This window comes from Lynx canadensis, chromosome C1 (assembly GCF_007474595.2).
Source record: "Lynx canadensis isolate LIC74 chromosome C1, mLynCan4.pri.v2, whole genome shotgun sequence".
Lineage (NCBI taxonomy): Eukaryota > Metazoa > Chordata > Mammalia > Carnivora > Felidae > Lynx > Lynx canadensis.
Genome location: NC_044310.1, coordinates 96615093 through 96634958, shown reverse-complemented (window position 1 = coordinate 96634958; position 19866 = coordinate 96615093). Strand labels below are relative to the sequence as shown.

General features: G+C 37.2%; 1 protein-coding gene across 2 annotated transcripts in view; it reads right to left on the bottom strand.

Annotated features, from left to right (window-relative positions):
• The window catches only part of MAGI3 (membrane associated guanylate kinase, WW and PDZ domain containing 3), a 248042-nt gene that overhangs the window by 84135 nt on the left and 144041 nt on the right, over positions 1-19866 (bottom strand). For both annotated transcript variants that reach the window (XM_030324312.1, XM_030324313.1), the window contains exons 2-3: positions 16928-17044; positions 2164-2283 (exon numbers count right to left, since the gene is read on the bottom strand). In XM_030324312.1, the coding sequence (XP_030180172.1) occupies positions 2164-2283; positions 16928-17044 (237 nt within the window). The remainder of the gene's footprint in view (positions 1-2163; positions 2284-16927; positions 17045-19866) is intronic.

The following is a 19866-nucleotide window of genomic DNA, read 5'->3' as shown; positions in this document are numbered from 1 at the left end:
GGAGTACTGTGCGGTGGTGAAGACAGCAATGAATTACATGTAAATACAGTATAGCAACATGGGTGAACCCAGAAAACATAGAAACAACTGAAAACCGTTAAAAACTGAATGAGATCTAGAATAATAAAGAGTAAATGCATGCAAATAATAAATGCATGCACACGAGGTGCACAATACACATTCTGCAAGAATGCATACAAACAAAAGCATACATATTAAACACATCAGTCTGGTTGCTACTAAGAGGGAGGTGAATGAGAACAGGCTATTTGCATAAAAATATAAAACGGCAGTGGTCACTTCCTCTCAGAAGCCTTCACAGGCCACCTTATCTTTGATATTCTTACTATTTTCTTTAAATCTCTTGTTTTCTGGGGCGCTTGGGTGGCTCAGTCGGTTAAGCGGCCGACTTCAGCTCAGGTCATGATCTCGCGGTCCGTGAGTTCGAGCCCCACGTCGGGCTCTGTGCTGACAGCTCAGAGCCTGGAGCCTGTTTCAGATTCTGTGTCTCTCTCTCTCTGACCCTCCCCTGTTCATGCTCTGTCTCTCCCTGTCTCAAAAATAAATAAAACGTTAAAAAAAAAATTTAAAAAAAATAAATCTCTTGTTTTCGTTTCCTTCATAACATCTCGTTCTGATGTTTGATTTTGTTTGTTTTACTAACTTCGTATTTAGATATGGGATTTATTAAGGTAGTATCATTTCAATATTGTTCACTACAGTATCACTATTCCCTCTTACACTGCTTGGCATATAGTGGGTACTTAATAAATGGGTTGCTGAGGGGTGCCTGGGTGGCTCAAGTCAGTTAAGCCTCCGACTCTTGATTTCAGTTCAAGTCACGATCTCATCGTTCATGAGATCGAGCCCTGCACTGGGTTCTGCGCTGACAGCGTGGAACCTGCTTGGGATTCTGTCTCTCTCTGCCTCCTCTGCTAGTGCGTTCTCAAAATAATCAAACAAACTTAAAATTTAAAAAAAAAATGGGTTGCTGAATGAATGAATGAACGAATGAATGAATGAGTTGTGGGAGCTAAGCTCAGAACCCGTAGCTGCGGCAAACTGAGCAGGCAAAAGCAAATCACAGAAGACTCTGAAGAGGATTCACAAGCAGAGCTGTGCCGGAGGAAGGCTAGCACGACAGCAATGGGCAGGTGGGGAGCACGGAGGGAAGAAGGTGAACAAATGACATGAACCATAGTAGCCCAGACGCAAGCCAGTCCAAGGCCCACAAGGAAGTGTGAGAGTGAAAAGAAAGGCACTGGAAAAGCTGCTACAGACAAAGAAATGGCTAGATTTGGTAGCAGATACGTGGGAATAGGAGAGAGAGGAGGAAGCAAATGACGACTCCACTGTTTTGAGCCCAGGGTGCAGCTAAAGAGAGAAATTACGAATTACTCTTTTGGATACACACGAATGCATGTTTGGATACACTGAATTCAAGGTCAGTGTTTATTGAACACCATTTCTAGACACTAGGGATACTTCTGAATAAGAAAGACATGATGCCTTCATCAAGCTTGTGAAAAAGGCAACCATGACAGCGTGATGAAGCAATGATGAGGGAGTACGGGAAACCATGGAGCGGACAAGCTTGCCAGGGGAGAGCGGAGGTTAAGGGGGAACAAAGGACGGAACGTGGCCTCATTTAAAAACTGAAACTGATCTTAAGTCTCTGCTTCCTAGAATCAAGTGGGTAGAGAAGAGATAAGAAAAGAAAATCAATTATTCTATTTTTGTTCTTTCCCCCCCAATCTATATTCTCTCTTCTCCAAGAGAGCCAAGCTGTAGACTTTTTAAAGTGCACAGTATTTGGATTCCCAACCACAAACAGAGAGCAATCAACAAACACATGTTGAGTTCACACGATGAATATGAATTTCTATGAAATATGCAAACTGGCCAGTTTGAATGATTTCAGTACATTCTTCACAATCAGCTTCATAATATGATGGAATGCTTCTGCTTATTATTTAATCCCATTTTAGTTAGCAAATGACAAAGAGCCTAACCAAAAGAAAAATTTCCCAAAGACCAACAGAAAATTTTTTTACAAAAATGGTATTTTACTGATCAAATTCCCTTTGAAATAATTCTAGTCAGTTTTCTAATAATTCAGATAGTTTTCTTGGTTGCTGCCATTGTCAGTATTTGGGGACATACCATCATACGTTCCACTTTCTAATAATGCGCCACTCTCTTCCAGTGCTTTGAACTGTTCAACAGAAATGAAATTATAGTCCACCCCTGGTACTTCCCCATCCCTGGGGGCCCTTGTAGTGCCTAAGGAAAAAAACAAGAAAAAAAAATAGGTTGTAAACTGCTTTTAAACTTACAAAATATTGAGAATAGAAAATACAGTCTATAGAGAACACATGGGAGAAACACACTACTGAATATATGGTACCTTCTAGAATGACGATCAGAAAATTTTAGATTTAACATTTTTTGGTGAGAGTAGGAAAATAATGTAGAATGACTAAATACACTTTAACAAAATCTACAGATAGCTATGAAATTTGAACCACAAAGACTAAAAAAAGTTTTAGTGTCAAAGGAAGCTTAACTTTCTAAGACACAATTCTTTTTTTTTTTTTTTTAAGTTTATTTTCGGAGAGAGAGAAAGCGTGCGCGCAAGTGAGCTCAGGGGAAGGGCAGAGAGAGAGAGGGAGAAAGAGAATCCCAAGCAGGCTCCGTGCTCTTAGCACAGAGCCCAAAGGAGGGCTTGATCTCACAAACTGTGAGATCATGACTGAGCCTAAACCAAGAGTTGGATGCTTAACCAACTGAGCCACACAGGCGCCCCCAACAGTTAATTCTTTTACTTCAATTATCACTACTTAACATCTGAAGGAAAGATAAATCTATCAATGACAGATTCATATTTCATATTTTGAGGGACATGGTATTCTTTTTTGTTTTTAATTGAAGTAAAGTTGACATACAGTATTAGTCTCAGGTTTATACAGACTTCATTTTTATCAAGCTACATTTGTTTCTTCCCTGGAATAAATGTAAGCTAACCTTCTACTTCCTAGCGTCATGAAGGACAATAAAAAGAGAGACACAATTTTTAAAGGTTCTTTTAATAAACTCTAGTTTAAAAACTTGGACAAATATTAATTATGAAATTATTTTAGATTAATGAATAAAAGGCTTAAGGCTTAAGATAGGTATTCACATATTACACCTTAGCCATTATTAAGTCATTTCAAACACTTCAGAAATACACTGTTTAATGAAATATACTATGGCAATACAATACTAAATTTCTGTCTATTAAAGAATTCATGCTGAAGCAAAATATTTCAGATCAAAAGTATAAATTCAAGTTATGGAAGCACTGCTACCTTTTACTGAATTTTACTGAATATGAATTAAATTGAAAATTTATTATCAGTTCTAGATACTAGAAAAATTATTTCAAATAGTAGAGAATACAAAAAAGAGATCTAAGTATTTAGCCAGGAAACAGAGTTAGGATATTGTGGCAAATCCTGTGTAAGAATGCCTTCCCAAACCTCTTCCTCCACTTCTGCTCCCTATTCATTAATGGCGCTCCAAGCCGGAAACTGGCAAGTCCGCCATCTTAGGTTCTTCTCTCTATTCCACATCTAGTCAACAAATCCGGTTGATTCCATCTCCTGAATATCTCTAGGATTTATATACTTTAATTCATTCTCACACTGACCTAATTCATATCACTATCTATGGTCTCCTAGGTTCAACCCTTGCTCTCCCTGGCTACTCTCCTTACCCAGACTGTAGCCAGTGACTTCTCTAAAACAATCATCTGGGCAAAAATCCTCTAAATCAATCAAAGGTTTCCCATGATCTTTAGCACTCAAGTCCACACTCTACCTTTCCAGGTTCTTTATTGCCTCACTCCTTTCATATTCCAGGCTTTAAACATAAGAGGGCTTTTTTCCCCAGTTCTTTTAATGTTTCTTGCATTTGCTCACCTCCATAAGGCCTTTGTCCAAGCCATTCTTTTCTCTGGAAGACTTCCTCTTCCCTTTCCCACTCTTACCTCAGCTAATTCCTGGCTTAGAAAGTTTCTTTAGTGGGGAGCCTGGGTGGCTCAGTCAGTTAAACCACTGACTTCAGCTCAGGTCATGACCTCACGGTTTGTGGGTTCAAGGCCCATATCACTGTCAGTGCAGAGCCTGCTTTGGATCCTCTGCTCCCTCTCTCTCTGCCCCTACCCTCCCATTCCCCATGTGTGTGTGCGCACACTCTCTCTCTCTCTCTCTCCCTCTCTCTCAAAAATAAACATTAAAAAAAAAAAGTTTCTTCAAGAAACCTTCCTGGGGTATGGAACATGAAGGAATCCCATCTAAGTGGTTCAAAGTAATAGCCCCAAGTCTTAGCACAGTGAAAGAATCACGGTAGGTACTCAATATAGACAGTTGTCAAGTAAATTACATGAAATTTTACACAAATATAATTAGCAGTGTCTAGAAATATGCTATTATTATAATTCACGGGAAATTATTAATTGCTCTTACTTTTTAGTTGCATTACATTCTATAACATGAAAAACTCCATAAAGATGTTAATAAACCATTAATGGTAACAATCTCAGAAAATAACAATTAAGCCAACACTGTAAGCAACAAAGACTGTATTCAACAAATTTCCCCCCTCATCCTTACCCAACTTCTTATAAAAATGAGCATTTCTTTATCTGCTTTATCTCACAGAGGATACAAAATCTGGAAAACATAACTTTCTTTCTTGTTAAATATTTTTTTGTCAAATTTGTTTTTTCATATATATTGACTAAACTACATCGTTAGAGTCCCCAAAAAGCTAATAGCTCTTAGCTCCATATAAAGTAAAAGTTAACATTGGAAAATAAATTTAATGATTAAATTTAAAACTTATGATGATCTGTGATAGATGAAAAACGTGGCCACAATATTTTGTACCTCTTTCCATCAAGAGATGGGGCAGCCTCCTGACTCATCTCTGAAATCTAGACTGGATCTATGGTTTGCTTTCAGTAATTTAAGGTGGAGGATGTGATTTTGTACAATTTCAGGAGTCTAGGCTTTCATCTTTGCCTTATTAGAATGGTTCCACCACCAAGTATGGAAGTGTAGTCTAGACTATGATGAGAGAGCCTCACCCAAGAAACAGCACCAGGGTTCCAGACATGTGAGTGAGGCCATCTTAACCCCTACAATCTGCGTGGAGGTGCCAACGACCGCAGCCACAAGAGTTGTCCCAGTTGAGTCCATCCGACTCATGGAATCATGAGAAATAATGCATGATGGTTATTTCAAGTCATTAAGTGCTGGGCTGGTTTGTTATTTGGGAAAGGCTAATTAAAATATTATCCAAATAAATTCTACTATAACACATAATGATTATATAAAACTCTACTTAAGAGAAAACCATATTACAGTTAACGCTATAAAAAGAGCACTGATCCAAGGGGCAGGAGTTACTCTATATTTTAGTCTAGAATTGTTATTAACAGTAGAATTTTAAACAAGCACTGAATCCTTCTGGGCCTCCTTCTCTTTCTGCAAAGTGGTGTTGAGCAAGATGATGTTCATGATTCTTTCCATTAGTAGATATGAAATGTTATGTGTGACATATACGTTTCCAAGACTTAAAAAGTAGCTTTAATGTTAATTCTCTTAACAAATATGGATTATTACAAATTTTCACATCCTATCCCCAAAAATGTATAATCCCACACACATAAAAAGTTCTCTCCCTTTCTCTACGTTACCTCATTGTCTTCAGCATTCCAGAAAATTTATCTTTATATTCTCCTGATACTCTATATATTTATGTAAAACTTTCTGTATTGCCTCCAGTCACCACTATAATTCTTTTTACATAAAACTTCCTCTGAATCGTATTTACACACAGTCTCCAACTCCTCTCCTCTCACTCTCTCTTGAGCCCATTCCAATCAGATCACTGCCCCACACACTCCGCTGAGACAATCCGCTGTATTCATCAGGAGTCTCCACTTTGCTTCACCCAATGCTCGAGTCTCAGTCCTCATATCACCTGACCTTGTGTCAACATTTGATAAAACTGACCATTCCCCTCTTTTGCTTTATTCTGAAACCTATAGAAAGTTTCATAAAACATATATGTAAAGTTTAACAAGTAGTAATGTATCAAATCCATCCAAGCGAAGAAAGAGAATATCACCAGGACACCAAAAGCCCTCTTGAATGCCTCCAATCATAATTCTCTCCTTCCCCTCACCCCCAAAGGTACCCACCATCTTGATATTTGTGATGATGATTCCCTTTCTTCTTTCAAATGTTTACCAACTATGTAATGCATTCCTAAGCAACATAGCTTAATTTTGCCTATTTTATAACTTCATATGAATAGAATCATGCCATATGCATCCTTTGAGGTCCACATTAACACGTGCCAAGTTTTTAAACTTCTGCCGACATGTAAAGGCATCTCACTGTGTGTTTAATGTACAACTGGGTTTTGAGATTATACGTTCTTTTTCAAATATTTACTAGCCATAGATATTTCTTCAGTTGTCAAGTGACTGTTCAAGGCTTTTGCCACTTCTCTATTGCCTTGCCTGTCTTCTAAAATTTGGTTTGTATTTCTTTACATTCTGGATACGACAGTGCGCCATCAAATCTCAGTAATCAACGGCTTCTAAAATGCACCACTATCTTATCACTAAAAAAGAAAACAAAATGACAATTAAAATTGAAAGACACCACCTACCGAAAGCTACAATCCAACTGGAGAGAGGTTAAAGTGTGAAATAGCTGTATCTTAGCATTGAGGAAGCACTGCCATCCTGTCACATACAGCATCGCAAAGGGGGAGTTTCTGCAAATATGTGAAATGTGCCCCCTAGAAACAGTGCTCTACGCAAAACTGTGTTCCCCAAATAGTAGATAGAGGTTATGGAGAAAATAGGGTCAGAGTTGACTTCTCAAAACCTAGTGCAACTTTGTTACCCAGAGCACTAGCAAAACCAATAACCCCCCCTAATTAAAAATATTAATACAATTTAAAAGATTTTAAATTCCTAAGAAAAATATCAGACTAAGTAAAATTCTTTGTCTTCAGAAAATGACTTAAAAAAAAAGAAATGGATAGATAGCTTGACAGGAAGGGGTATGAGGAGGGCTGAGGCTACTGAATAATGAAGATAAGATCAGGCAAAATGTGCAATAAATGATTTTAAGATAAAGCACATGTTCAAATTGAGAAGAGGCCAAATCAAGGCGAACGGGCATCACGTATGGTGCATACAACATTCAACTATGTTTGTATATTCCTCCCACTTGCCGCTACTTGATGACACAAAACATTAGCTTGCTGGAGGAAATGGAAAGAACCAATATTACTTCCATTAAATTGATATCATTATCCCACCTACTTACCAATCATCTATGAACTTGGTTATTATAGAAACCAATGTTGTAGCAGAACAGACAGTATCTTCTCCTACCCTGTGATTTGTTTCATCTTTTTTAATGGTCTTTTAATGATAATAGTTTTTCATTTTATTGTAGTTAAATTTATCAATCCTCTCCTTTATAGCTAATGCTTCTGTGCTTCGTTGAAGAAATCCTTCCAAAGGCCATGGAGATATTCTATATTCTTTGTTAAAAGCATCACAACTTTGCCTTTTACACCTAATAGTTTAATGCACTAAAATAGATCTTTCTTGACTTGATGGGAGATAGTGGTCGGGCTTCTGTTTTCTTCCAGAAGGCTATTCAACACAATTTATTGAAAAGTCAATTATTTTTCCCTTTGATCAGGCATATTACTTCTGTCACAGAAATCTTATACAGAAACATCTACATAAAACTAGGTGTGTGACTGGATTTTCTATTACATCCCATTTACCCACTGATCATTCCTGCACCATTATCACAGTGCTGTAATTATTATATTTTCATGATAAATCTTGATATTTAGGAGAGCAGGTTCACCTATTCTGTTTTTTTCCATTTATAGCCCTTCCATATACAATCTGGAATCAGAGAAAGAGGTTAAAAATGCTGGAATTTTTATGGGATTAGAATGAATCTATTAATCAATTTGAGGAGAACTGTTATCTTCACCAATAGTGAATCTTTAATCCAGGAACAAGAAATCTGTCAGTATATTTACATCTTCTTCCTGGTCCCTTAGTTTTGCCTCATAGAAGTCTTTATGCTTCTTTTGAGATTAATTTCTAGGTATTTCAAATACCTATATGCTATTATAAATATTTTTGTAAACTTCCATTTTCTAATTATTGAGAATACAGAAAGAATACAATTGTGGAAATCTACTTGGTCACTTTATTTGGATATAATTGACCTACAATAAAAATTCACTAATTCTAACAGTACAATTCTGTGAGTGTGGGGACCCATCACCCCTAAAAGTTTTCTTGTGCCTCTTGGCAGTCCCCACCCTGTGGCAGCCACTAATCTGGTGTCACTGTAGTTTTGTCTTTAATGGAATCTCATAGAAACAGAATCATACATTAATTTGATTCCAGTAGTGGGTTGTATCTGGCTTCTTTCACTTAGCAGGAGGCTTCTGAGATCTATCCTTGTTGTGATTCAATGTACTTTTATTGCCTAAGTGGTATTCTATTGAATACACCAAAATTTGATTATGCATTTACCATTGACGGGTATTTGGGTTGGTTCCAGATTTTGGACATTCTAAATAAAGAAGCTATAAAGTTACAAGTCTTTGGGCAGACATATATTTAAATTTATGTTGGGTTAATATCTAGGAAATGCTGGGTCGTATGGTAAGTGTATGCTTAACTTTAAAAGAAAATGCCCTAAAGTTAGTATACGTTGCAGTCTCACCAACTCCTATATGAGAGCTGCAGTTGATTTACATTAGGGTTTTCATGTAAGAATTCCTTCTTGAAGTTTCTTGGCAAATTTACTTTTTCAAAAGCCCAAGAAAAATCAGTCGGTAGGGAAAATGCGAAAACAAAGTATTACAATTCTCCTGTGAGAATTAAAGCTTAATCATTGGACAGACACGTTACTGATTTGAAGGAATCTAAGGATATCAACTGAAATCAAGAGCAAAAAATACTGAAAGGTGAAACCAAACGGTAAAGTTGGCATTTCCACAGCAGCACGTGGGAGAGCAGCAGTCACAATGCACTCATCAGTCTTACTTGCAGCTGTTCCCTGGGCTACAAGTGTGAGGTCAAGGCCCTGTCTGCTAACAGTGAGTCTTTCTTGCAAATACAGTATTAGTGAGATTAAATGCGTCTATACTTTATATAAATCCTATGACTGGTATTCCCCCAAAAAATCACAGGTTTTGAAAGCAAAACAAGTCCTTAAGTTGGCAGTTCTGACATGGGATTCTATGTAATCATTTAACCTTGAAGGAAGATCTGAATATTATTTGAATACTATCCAACAATGTCCTTTGGCCTTTTCCACTGCTTGAGTATGTGTTATGAGTTTCAGTGCTTTGTAAGTAATAGAAGAAATGCGTAGAGAAGTGAACATTGTTGTGGAACACTCCAAACCTGAAATCAGAAACTGGTCTAAAATCTAAGGTAGAAGCAATATGGATTTCAATGGCAAAACCAACATCAGGGCAAGGAGACAACATATTTTCACCATTAAAAAAGAAAACAAGCTTATTCAAATGACCACTGAGTAGCGCCTAACAATTTGAAGGGTATCGATGCAATATGGAAAAATTTTCTATACCGGAATATTTGCAACCAAGCAAAGTCAGAACTATCGGCTAATACAATTGATACTTGCGTGCTTTATAATTTCATTTTAGGAGTAAAAAGTTCAAATATTATATATGTGCAGTACTCTTCCAAATTTTAACTGATTTTTATTTGGCATTTATTTTGTGTTAATGTTCCCATCTTTTAATGTCTTCTATTAGCAAATGTCTGTATCAGGTAGAGAGAAGTGTTGAAAAGTGTTATCATAATCTTGTTATATAAGTTTATAATAATAACAAACCACTTGATTTTCAAAGTGGTTGGTACACTCAGGAGAATCGATCCATACCACGGTGTTTGTGGCCATCATTCCTGCCATAATGGTCAAGGGCAGCCGTCATGTGGGTTCCCACGGTGCTTGGTTCAGCTAACTCTTCATCATAACGAACCGCAGTTTATACGGGGATCAAACTGTGATGCCACTTCTTGTCATGAACTGTGAGCACCCGGCTTTCCACTGGAACGAGCATGGCACTGTGCTCATGGCCCAAGAACACAACCAAATCTAAAATCCCTTCTTGGCAGGTCTGTGTCCTGGGACCACTACTAGTACTGATTCTGTATTAGCCAGGATCCAAACAGGAGAGAAACATGGTAACTTGAACAAGGCCAGCTTAATATAACCAATTATTAACTATTTACAAGGAATTAACTAACAGGAAATGAAAGAGCACCCTAAAGCTGAGGGAGAATACTCCAATGAGGAACAAACTTGGAAGGGAAGAACGCTCCCAAACTCTGGGATTCAGACCTGTGTGGAGAAGGTGTGGTAGCAGTGATGGATCTGGTTCACAGTTGGTGGGTCAGGGCTGATGGACAGGGAACAACCTGGTGGAGTGCTGATGAAATTAACCAGCAAGCTGCCTGTGGTGGGGGGTGTTTTGAACCTAACAAAACCATCTGGGACCCTGGCTGGACTTGCCAGAAACCCAGTAGAAAACCACTTATAGGGGATATTGTTGAAATGTGGGGAGCCACTGGGGTGCCCACCAAACTCATCAGGAAACTGCAAGGAAATCAGCAGGTGCACTGGTAGAACTCATGAAGCACCATGAATGGGAGTTGAATTTTGTCAAATGTTTTATCTGCATCTATTTGAAAAGATCATATGTTTTTTTGTTTTGTTTTTTTTGTTTTCTTTTCCAGTCTATTACTATACTAGTTTCATATGTTATCCTAACCTTGCATTCCTGGGACAAATACCACTTGGTCATAATGTATTGTCCTTTTTATATATTGCTATATATTGATTTGCTAAAATATTTTAAGGAGTTTTAAGTCTATGTTCACGAAAAATTGTGTCTAATGTTATTTTCTTCTAATGTCTTTGTCTGGTTTTAGAATTGAATGAGTTGAGAAATTCCCTCCTCCTGTATCTTCTCAAAGAATCTGTGTAGAATTTGTATTATTTCTTTAAATATCTGGAACAATTCACCTGTACCATCTGGACCTGATGCTTTCTTAGAGGGAAAGTTACAAACTACAAATTCAATTCCTTTAATAAACTTAGAAGTTATTCAGTTATCTCTTTCTTCTTGAGTGAGCACTTGTAGTTTTTGCCTTCTGAGGAATTTTTCCATTTCATCTGAGTTGTTGAGTTTACGGTCACAAAGTTGTTCAGACTATTCCTGATTGTTCACTTAACATCTGTAGGATTTTTAATGATGCTATCTCTTTCACTCCTGATGCTGTTATAGTGTGTTCTCTCTCGTCACCTGAACAGTATGGCTAGAAGTATACCAGTTTTATTGATCAGAAAGAACCATCTTTAGGTTTCATTGATTTTTCTTTATTTTCTGGTTTATCAGTTTCTGCTTTTATCTTTATTATTTCCTTCCTTCTACTTAATTTGGGTTTACTTTGCTCTTCTTTTGCTAAATTCTTAAAGTAGAAGTTTAGATCATTGATTGACATATTTATTATTTTCTAAGTATTTAGCACTATAAATTTCCCTCTAAACACTGTTGTAACAGCAGTATTGGTATGTTGGGTTTGATTATGTTTTGAGATGCTGATGTAACATTTTGTAATTTTCCTTGTGGCTTTAACTCACAGGTTATTTAGAAGTGTGCTAATTTCCAAATATTCAGAGATTTTCCAGATGATTTTCTGTTAAGTGATTTCTTGCAATCCCTTTATGATCACAGGATATATTTTGTATAATTTAAATCCTTTTAAATTTATTGAATCTTGTTTTATGGCCTGGAGTATGGTCTTTATTTGTAAATGTCCTATGTGCACTAGAAAAGAATGTATAGTCTTCTGTTGTTGGGAAGCATGTTCTAGTAAATAGCAATTAGGTCAAGTTGGTTCAAAGTGTTATCCATGTCAGAATCACCTTAGTGATTTTTTGCTTACTTTCCCTAAAGAGGGTGTTGAAATCTTGAACTCTAATTAAGAAGTAGTCTACTTCCTTCCAGTTCTATCACTGTGGTATCATTGTCATCCCATCTGTAGAATTTCCTTTACTGTTTCTTATAGTGCAAGTCTGCTGGTAAAAAATTCCCTCACCATTATTTATTTATTTATTTTTGGTCTGAAAAATTCTTTATTTCTCTTAAGGATGTAGAAATCTTTTGTTGTATGTAGTAATCTAGGTTGGCAGTTTTTCCTTTCAGCATGTTGAAAATGACATTTGATTGACTTCTGGCTTGTATTGGTTTCTGTTGACAAAGTCTGCAGTCATTCTTTATTCCCTTGTATTTAATGTATCTTTTTTCTGTCTTTCACATTTTCTCTATCACTGGTTTTCAGCAATTAGATTATGATACACTGAGATGTGTTTTTTTACGTTTCTTCTGTTTGGGGTTTGTTGAGATCCATAGTTCTGCGGATTTATAGTTTTCGTCAAATTTAAAATTTTTTCAGCCTATTTCATCATATATCTTGTTTGTCTCCTCCCCATCTCTGCTTTGACAGTATGCATCATTCAATATGAACAGATCACAGTCCTGTTCTGCCTATAAATCCTATTTCTGAAAATAGCTGTTACATATATCTTGACCAATTTCTAGTTGTTTACAGTAAGAAGGTAAATCCAGCACCAGTTAGTCATTCATGGTAGAAGTAGAAATGTCTCTCTCTGGTTACTTAAAAAAAAATAGTTTGTGTCTTTAGTCTTTTTCCTCTCTGTTTCAGTTTGATTCATTTATATTGCTATGTCTTCAAGTTCACTGATTTTTCTCTTCTGTAGCTTCTACCCTGCTATTAAGCCTATCCACTGAATTTCTAAAGTTCCATTTAGTTCTTTTAAAAAAAATATTCCATTTTCTCTTAATTTTATTCACATGGTTCTTTAAATCCTTGATCATATTTATGACGCTAAATGTGTGGTATGGTTATACGTGTTTATATTTCTGTTTTGTTTTTTTCTGTCAGCTGACTTTTCTTTTGATTGTGGGCCATATTTTCTTCTCATCTAATAATTTTTATTAGACACTGGGCATTTAAATATTATGCTATTCAGTGTCAAGATTTTGTTGTCTTCCTTTAAAGAGTGTTGATAATCCCCCTTTCCTCCCTCCCTCCCTCCCTTCTTTTCTTTCTGCCAACAGTTAAGTCATATGCATATCTGCTTGATATTTTGGGGCTTCCTTAATTAAACTTTGTTAAAGTGGGTTCCAAGGAGCTTACACCAATTTTAGTCCTACTAGTAAGCCATAACCTTTACGAGGTCTCTTCACTCAGGTGGGCTAGAACTCAGATTCTCCCAGCCCTATGTAAGCTCTGGAAACTGCTAGCCTTACAGTTCCCAGAGAGTCTTTGTGGAGACTCCCAGAGAGGCCATGTGGAGTCTCATCCTATACATTCTCAGCTTGGTCTTCAGCAACAGACTCAAGGGGACACCTGTGCAGATTATTTGAGCTCCTTTTCTTTATAGCTCTCTCTTCTCTGACACTGTCCTGCAAATCTCAGGCACTTCAGACTTCTTGAACTCAGATTTCTGTCCCTTCAACTCAGAATCCTCTGTACTCTGCTTGGGCTCTCCCTCCCTGTGCGGTGGCCCGGAAAGTGCCTCTAGGCAGAAGACCGAGGAACCATAGGACTCCTTCGTGTATAGTCTCCTTTCTCTTAGGAATCACAGTCTTGTCCTTTCTATGGTGCAGTGTCTGACAATGGAGAAGTCTTTCTTTCTCTTATTAATTTTTTTGCTCAAATTGTTTCAGGTTTTGTCAGTGGGCACCCCTTCTAGATGACTTTTTTTGAAAATGTGCTTCTGATAGGTCACCATAGTTTTTCAGGCATTTACATACTTTCTGGTTCAATTAGATGTTCCAAGCTCATCTTATACTTTCCTTGTCCCAGACCTGGAATCAGAATTGTCCCCAAGAATATTTAGTATCTTTTAGTAAAGAATGGTAATTACAGACCTTTTGGTGTGTTAACTGTTACCGATATATCACTGCATTCTTGGAGGAGTTATGGGCACTTCAATGGGTAGGTTAATAGGTCCTGTTAGGATCTGAAAAGGCTGCAGCTGTTTGGATCTAATGAATTAAAACTGAATAAACTATAGCTCCTTTCTAGGACAAAACCACACACTGAGGGAAAACTGCAAAACTAGGACAGTACAAGTACACTTAAAAGAAGATCCAAGTGAAAGTGCAGAGTACAGCAGAAAGTACAAGTACGTATTTTTATTAACTTGTTTTAACAAGGGAAGAGGGAGCTCAAGAGCTATGAATGCTACCCTGAGACACCCCATGCAGGCAAAATACCAAGTTACTTAGAAGGGAATAAAAATCAGGTTGTTTTCAGACTTTCAAGGAGCAATGCTTTATGCCATAAGACAAATAATTGACTAACAGAGCTAAGATAGTCAAGGAAAGAAAATATGAGCCAAACATTTCATATACATCCAAACAAACATAAAAGTAAAAAGGCCACAGGCCAACTACGATGATCCTCTGACTCCTTCCTCGGAAATCTCATGGAGAAGAAGCTTTAGAAAACCAAAGTTATTGAAGAAACAACAACATAAGAATTGGCAGTTAGATTCAGTACGTATTTGCTCACAGGATAAAGAATAAATGATGATGGGGCGCCTGGGTGGCGCAGTCGGTTAAGCGTCCGACTTCAGCCAGGTCACGATCTCGCGGTCCACGAGTTCGAGCCCCGCGTCGGGCTCTGGGCTGATGGCTCAGAGCCTGGAGCCTGTTTCCGATTCTGTGTCTCCCTCTCTCTCTGCCCCTCGCCCGTTCATGCTCTGTCTCTCTCTGTCCCAAAAATAAAATAAAACGTTGAAAAAAAAAAAAATTAAAAAAAAAAAAAAGAATAAATGATGAGTATAAAGGTGAGAGTACCGTAGGTAATGGCTGTTTGCTTTGTTAATATAGACATAGATCAAGTATCAAAAAATGGTGAAAATGAGGAAAGCATATGAAAAGCTTGCTGAATTTGTTTGTAGTAAGAAGATATTATTTCAAGTCATGTGATGGGAGGGAGGAAGAAGCAATAACTAGATCATTTAATATTGCTCACAGTTGGGACAAAAACAAAGAAGGAAGGAGGAATAGGGTGTTACATAAAAATATTAAGGTAGCCATTAGAATAAGGATACAAACCTTTCTAAACAGAGAGAGAGGATATAAAATAGACTACTTGGTGAAAGGTTTTATATAAAAGATGTGTATATGGGTAAAACAGAAAGCCGTGACAAAACAGAGACTAAAGACCTCGATCCCATCAATAAATACACACGAAGTTTCACACTGGCTACAAAGTCTCCACCACTATTTGTACAACGAAGAGCTTCAGAAAGGTGGAAGAATAAAAAGACAGACAAAGATATACCAGGCAAATGCAAAGAAAAAGAGGCAGGAGTTGCGATTCTGAAATCTGACAAGGCAGATTTATAGGAGGAAATTGCAGATAAGGAGTTGGATTTAAAAGCAAAAACCAGAACAGTTTATACCACGTTAAAGAGTCTGGACTTGTACTCACTGCGAGACTTTGAAGGATAAACTGTAGACGGACAGCTGTAGATGGACAGGAGTCGAGTCAAATGTACACTTTAAAGACAGACCAGGTGGAGGGGTTGTGGGTGAAAGGCGAGGCTGCAGCTCGAATGGGGAAGGGGACAGACACTGATGGCTACTCCAGGACAGGAGGTTTGCATTCATGTTCTCATTTTAATTCTAATAACTACGTAAGGTTATCTCTTGTTACTCACATTTTACATATGGAGATTCTGAGGCTCAGGAAAATCAAGTAACTTGTCCAAGGATCTAGATTTTTTACCTAGCTCTTTGCCGCTACATAATTCTATTTGTTTTAAAAGAAAAAAAAGTCCAAGTAAGAAAGGGTGAGGGTCTAAGGTAGTACAGAGGATCGATACTGAAGGAACGTGATTAGAAAGGCTTGGTGATGGACTGGACACTGTGTAAGAGTAAATAACAAGAAAAAGAAATAAAGAAATTTCAGAGCCATTCAGAGAGCTACTATCTACAAGGAGTTACAAATACATTGAAAACGAAAACAAACTAGAACATCTTTTTAGGCCTTTTTATTGTTTACTGCTTGTTCTTCCCCAGCTTGCTCTAAAACCAAAACGTAAGCATACGTGATTTCTTGTTATGTGATAAACACACACACACGCGTGCGCGCGCACACACACACACACATGCATCATTATAATAAGAACCAGGTCCTATGAAAACTATGGCAACTGGAATAGATATACAAACATCTAGATAAAACTTCAAAATGGATTACCACAAAGACGCCACAGCGTGCTACTTTTTTTTTTCTTTGAAGGAGGGGCAGATCTTAAAGTTAGTAATGTCCTAATAATTAATACAAAAATGTTTGTTCTCAGTGTACAAGGCATTGAGAGCAAAAAAAAAAAAAAAAAAAAAAAAAAAAAAGTCTTCTTACTGACTAAACTCTAGGAACTGATTTATAACAGAAAATCAGGTTAGCAAAATGTACCTGTGTTAATCCTAAACTCTTAAAGCCTAATGACTTTTTAAAAAAGTTACAATATAGAATCTTCTAGCTTTTCTATTTTAAAAGCACAAGCCCTGCATGACCTCTGAAAACGTTTCTCCTTATCCAGTATTTGTTTCAATCTAGTGTTCCAACTTAGTCTTCCCAATTTCATATGAGATACTCTACTGAATTATTTCTACATGTTTGATTAATTAAATAAGGATATATTGGCCTCCTTTCCTTTTTGTTCCATCTCATACTTACATGGAATGGTTCTCAAGTAGAGATTATCTCTGATCACTTGCTGCAATTTGTGGTCAATTGATCCTTTCTGAAACTGAAGACTCAGGTAATGTCGCAAATCTTTATTAATGACTTTGCCTACAAAAAAAAAAAACAACACAGAAGAAAAAACACAGAACTGTTAGATCTCCAGTTAGATACTGATGCCAGTGACTGACTGCTCTTAAAGCTTTTAGCTATAAACAGGAAAAAAAAAAAACCAGAGTATTTTACTAAAAACAAAGTTTTGCTAAAAACAAACTATTATAGTACTAAAATATACATACCTGTAATATATAATGTGGGCATAATTTTACAGTAGTAGGGGAGGGAGAAGGTATAGGTTAGAGAATATGACAAATGCCCAAGGTAAGTTCCATCTTTGGCTTTAAATACCATCTACATACAGGTAACTTCTAGGTTCTTACGTCTCGATTCCTGACCTAGGTCCACCCAGCTCCAAAGCCACCAAACTCATTCATGTATATTGCAGATATGTTTGAAAGTCAAATAAGCACCTCAAATCTTGACCTGCAAACAGAACTCTTAATTCCACCCTCCCCCAAGTTTTCCTCCATGCTAGTTTTCCTTGTCTTAGCAAATAATAGCACTGTCAACCCAGCAGAACAAACCCAAAAGCTAGAAATCAGAAGTTTCCGATTTCTCCTTTTCACTTCTATCCTCCAGATCCACTCCATTAGCAACTTTTGTCATTTCTACCTCCAAAACATATCCCATACTGTCCACTTCTCTCCATTCCCATCACCTCCACCCTAATCTGAGCCAGCATCATTTCCCATCTGGAATTCTGTAACAGCCTTCTAATAGACTCCCTGCATCCATTCTTGCCTCCTTCCTGTTCCCACCATTTGCACAGAAGCCAGAGTGAGATTACAAACATAAGCCAGATAATCACCAGTCTGTTTAGCCTACCCACCACCACCCCACCCCCATGACTACTTATTGCACTTCGAATAAAATCCAAACTTCCACGTGTTCTAGCTTTAGCCATCTCTGACCCAAAACCATTCATGCCAACCCCTCACCAACCATGCTTCCACCTGCACTGGTCAGCCAAATGGGCTCTACCTCAGAACCTTCTGCTTATCTGAACAGGCATTTTCTGTCCATTCACTTGACTCTTAGATCCCATATGAATAAATAAGAGAATGACGGATTTTTTTTTTCTTATTTGTGGGGAAAATGGGAGCTAAACAGAGGACTGTTAGAGCTCTCAGAGAAACGTTAAGCAGAAAAACGGAGGACTGCAGAAATCTGATAGCAGTGAATTTATAGTAAAGGTTGAACTTGAAATGAAAATCAAAGCAATCCAAACACTGTTCATTAGATAAGGCTTCACATGATTACCAAAGAGCAATGTTACGACAGAATGGATTACTGTACTGAGTAAGAAATGACTGGGTGATTAAAATACACTCTTTGTTTATTTGGAACAGTTTAATTATGACAAGGTTAGATAAGGCAAAAGGTTACTGCATATCAGTTAATTTTTTCAACTATTATTCCATAATGTAACATTTCTAATCCTCTCCCCACCCCCTTTTTGGTCTTTTCTCACAGGTATAAACAAGCAAAACCAAATGAGATGGTGTTAATATAAGCAGAAAACCAGGATGCTGCTAAAGTGTAGAGATAACATTTGGATCCTAAACTAATAAACACGAACCAGAAAGTCCCCGTTTTGCCTTGCCAAAAACAGATGCTGAGGAAGGGAGACAGGTCTGTGATCAAAGAAGGAAGCCTGACAGATATTTACAGGGATAACACAGAAGAATCCCTGGTCCCAGAAGTTGCTTCTTCCGGGCATTCTGGAGCTCCACCCACCTGAGTTCCATTCAGATGGAATCGTATTACGCCATTTCGCATTTTCATCACGGTAGTTGCTCATTACTGGGTGAAAGAAAAACCTAATTCCCAATCAGTACTGTACAGTCTCATTTCTTATTGAACAAAAACATACCCCATAATGAGTTTATTAAGTATATTATAAATAGGTAAGGTGTGTTCCAAATGCTTTGTAATAAATATTACCCAAAACCTTTGATGGATTGTTTTATAGGTGCTGAGAAGTCTTAGTGATATTTGCAGGCGTTTAGAGTTTATGAATTGAGAGAGAATGCATCATTGTTTTATTCCCATTTAAGATATTATAGTACAGACTCCAATATCTAAAAGCCTGCTATCCGACATATTTTCATGAATACACTCTATTTGGATAAAGGATAATGCCTCTGTAATTCAAACAGACAATCAGAGTCAAAACTTTTTCTTTAACTCAGATTTTGCTGTTTTTTTTTTTAATTTGAAACTTTATTGCAATATATGGTATAGCTCACAGAGGTAACTATAAAATGCTAAGAACTCAGATTGGATTTTAATCCAGTTAAAACAGATTTAATCCATTAAATTAGATACGATGAAAGACAGAGCCATAATAAAAATCACAGACCACAAGTTACAGCATACAGGGATTTCTTAAGGTGGATATTGAAGTTAAAACACCACATTTTCTGTTGCAAGGACCTACGAGATCTTAAGACTGAGAGGCCAGGTAAAGCAGAAAGAACTAATTCCAAGAATCGTACCCAGGATTATCAGGGCTGGAACTGCACTCTCAATTATCACCTGCAACCCCTGCGGAGATTCTGGATGCAACAGGGAGATAAAGAGTTGCAAAGAAAAGGGTGAGGGACAGTTTCACAAATGTGATCTTTTATTTAAAATGTGGGAGCCATTCAAAAAAGTTATCAGCACCTTCAAAGTTGGAGACAAAATATTACAAATATCACTGAAATGTCAATTATAAAAGATTAACAACTCATATGGGTTGGCATTCTTTAAGATTAATAATTAATAGTAAAATATATTGGATGTAGTGGTCATCATGGACATCCTTGCCT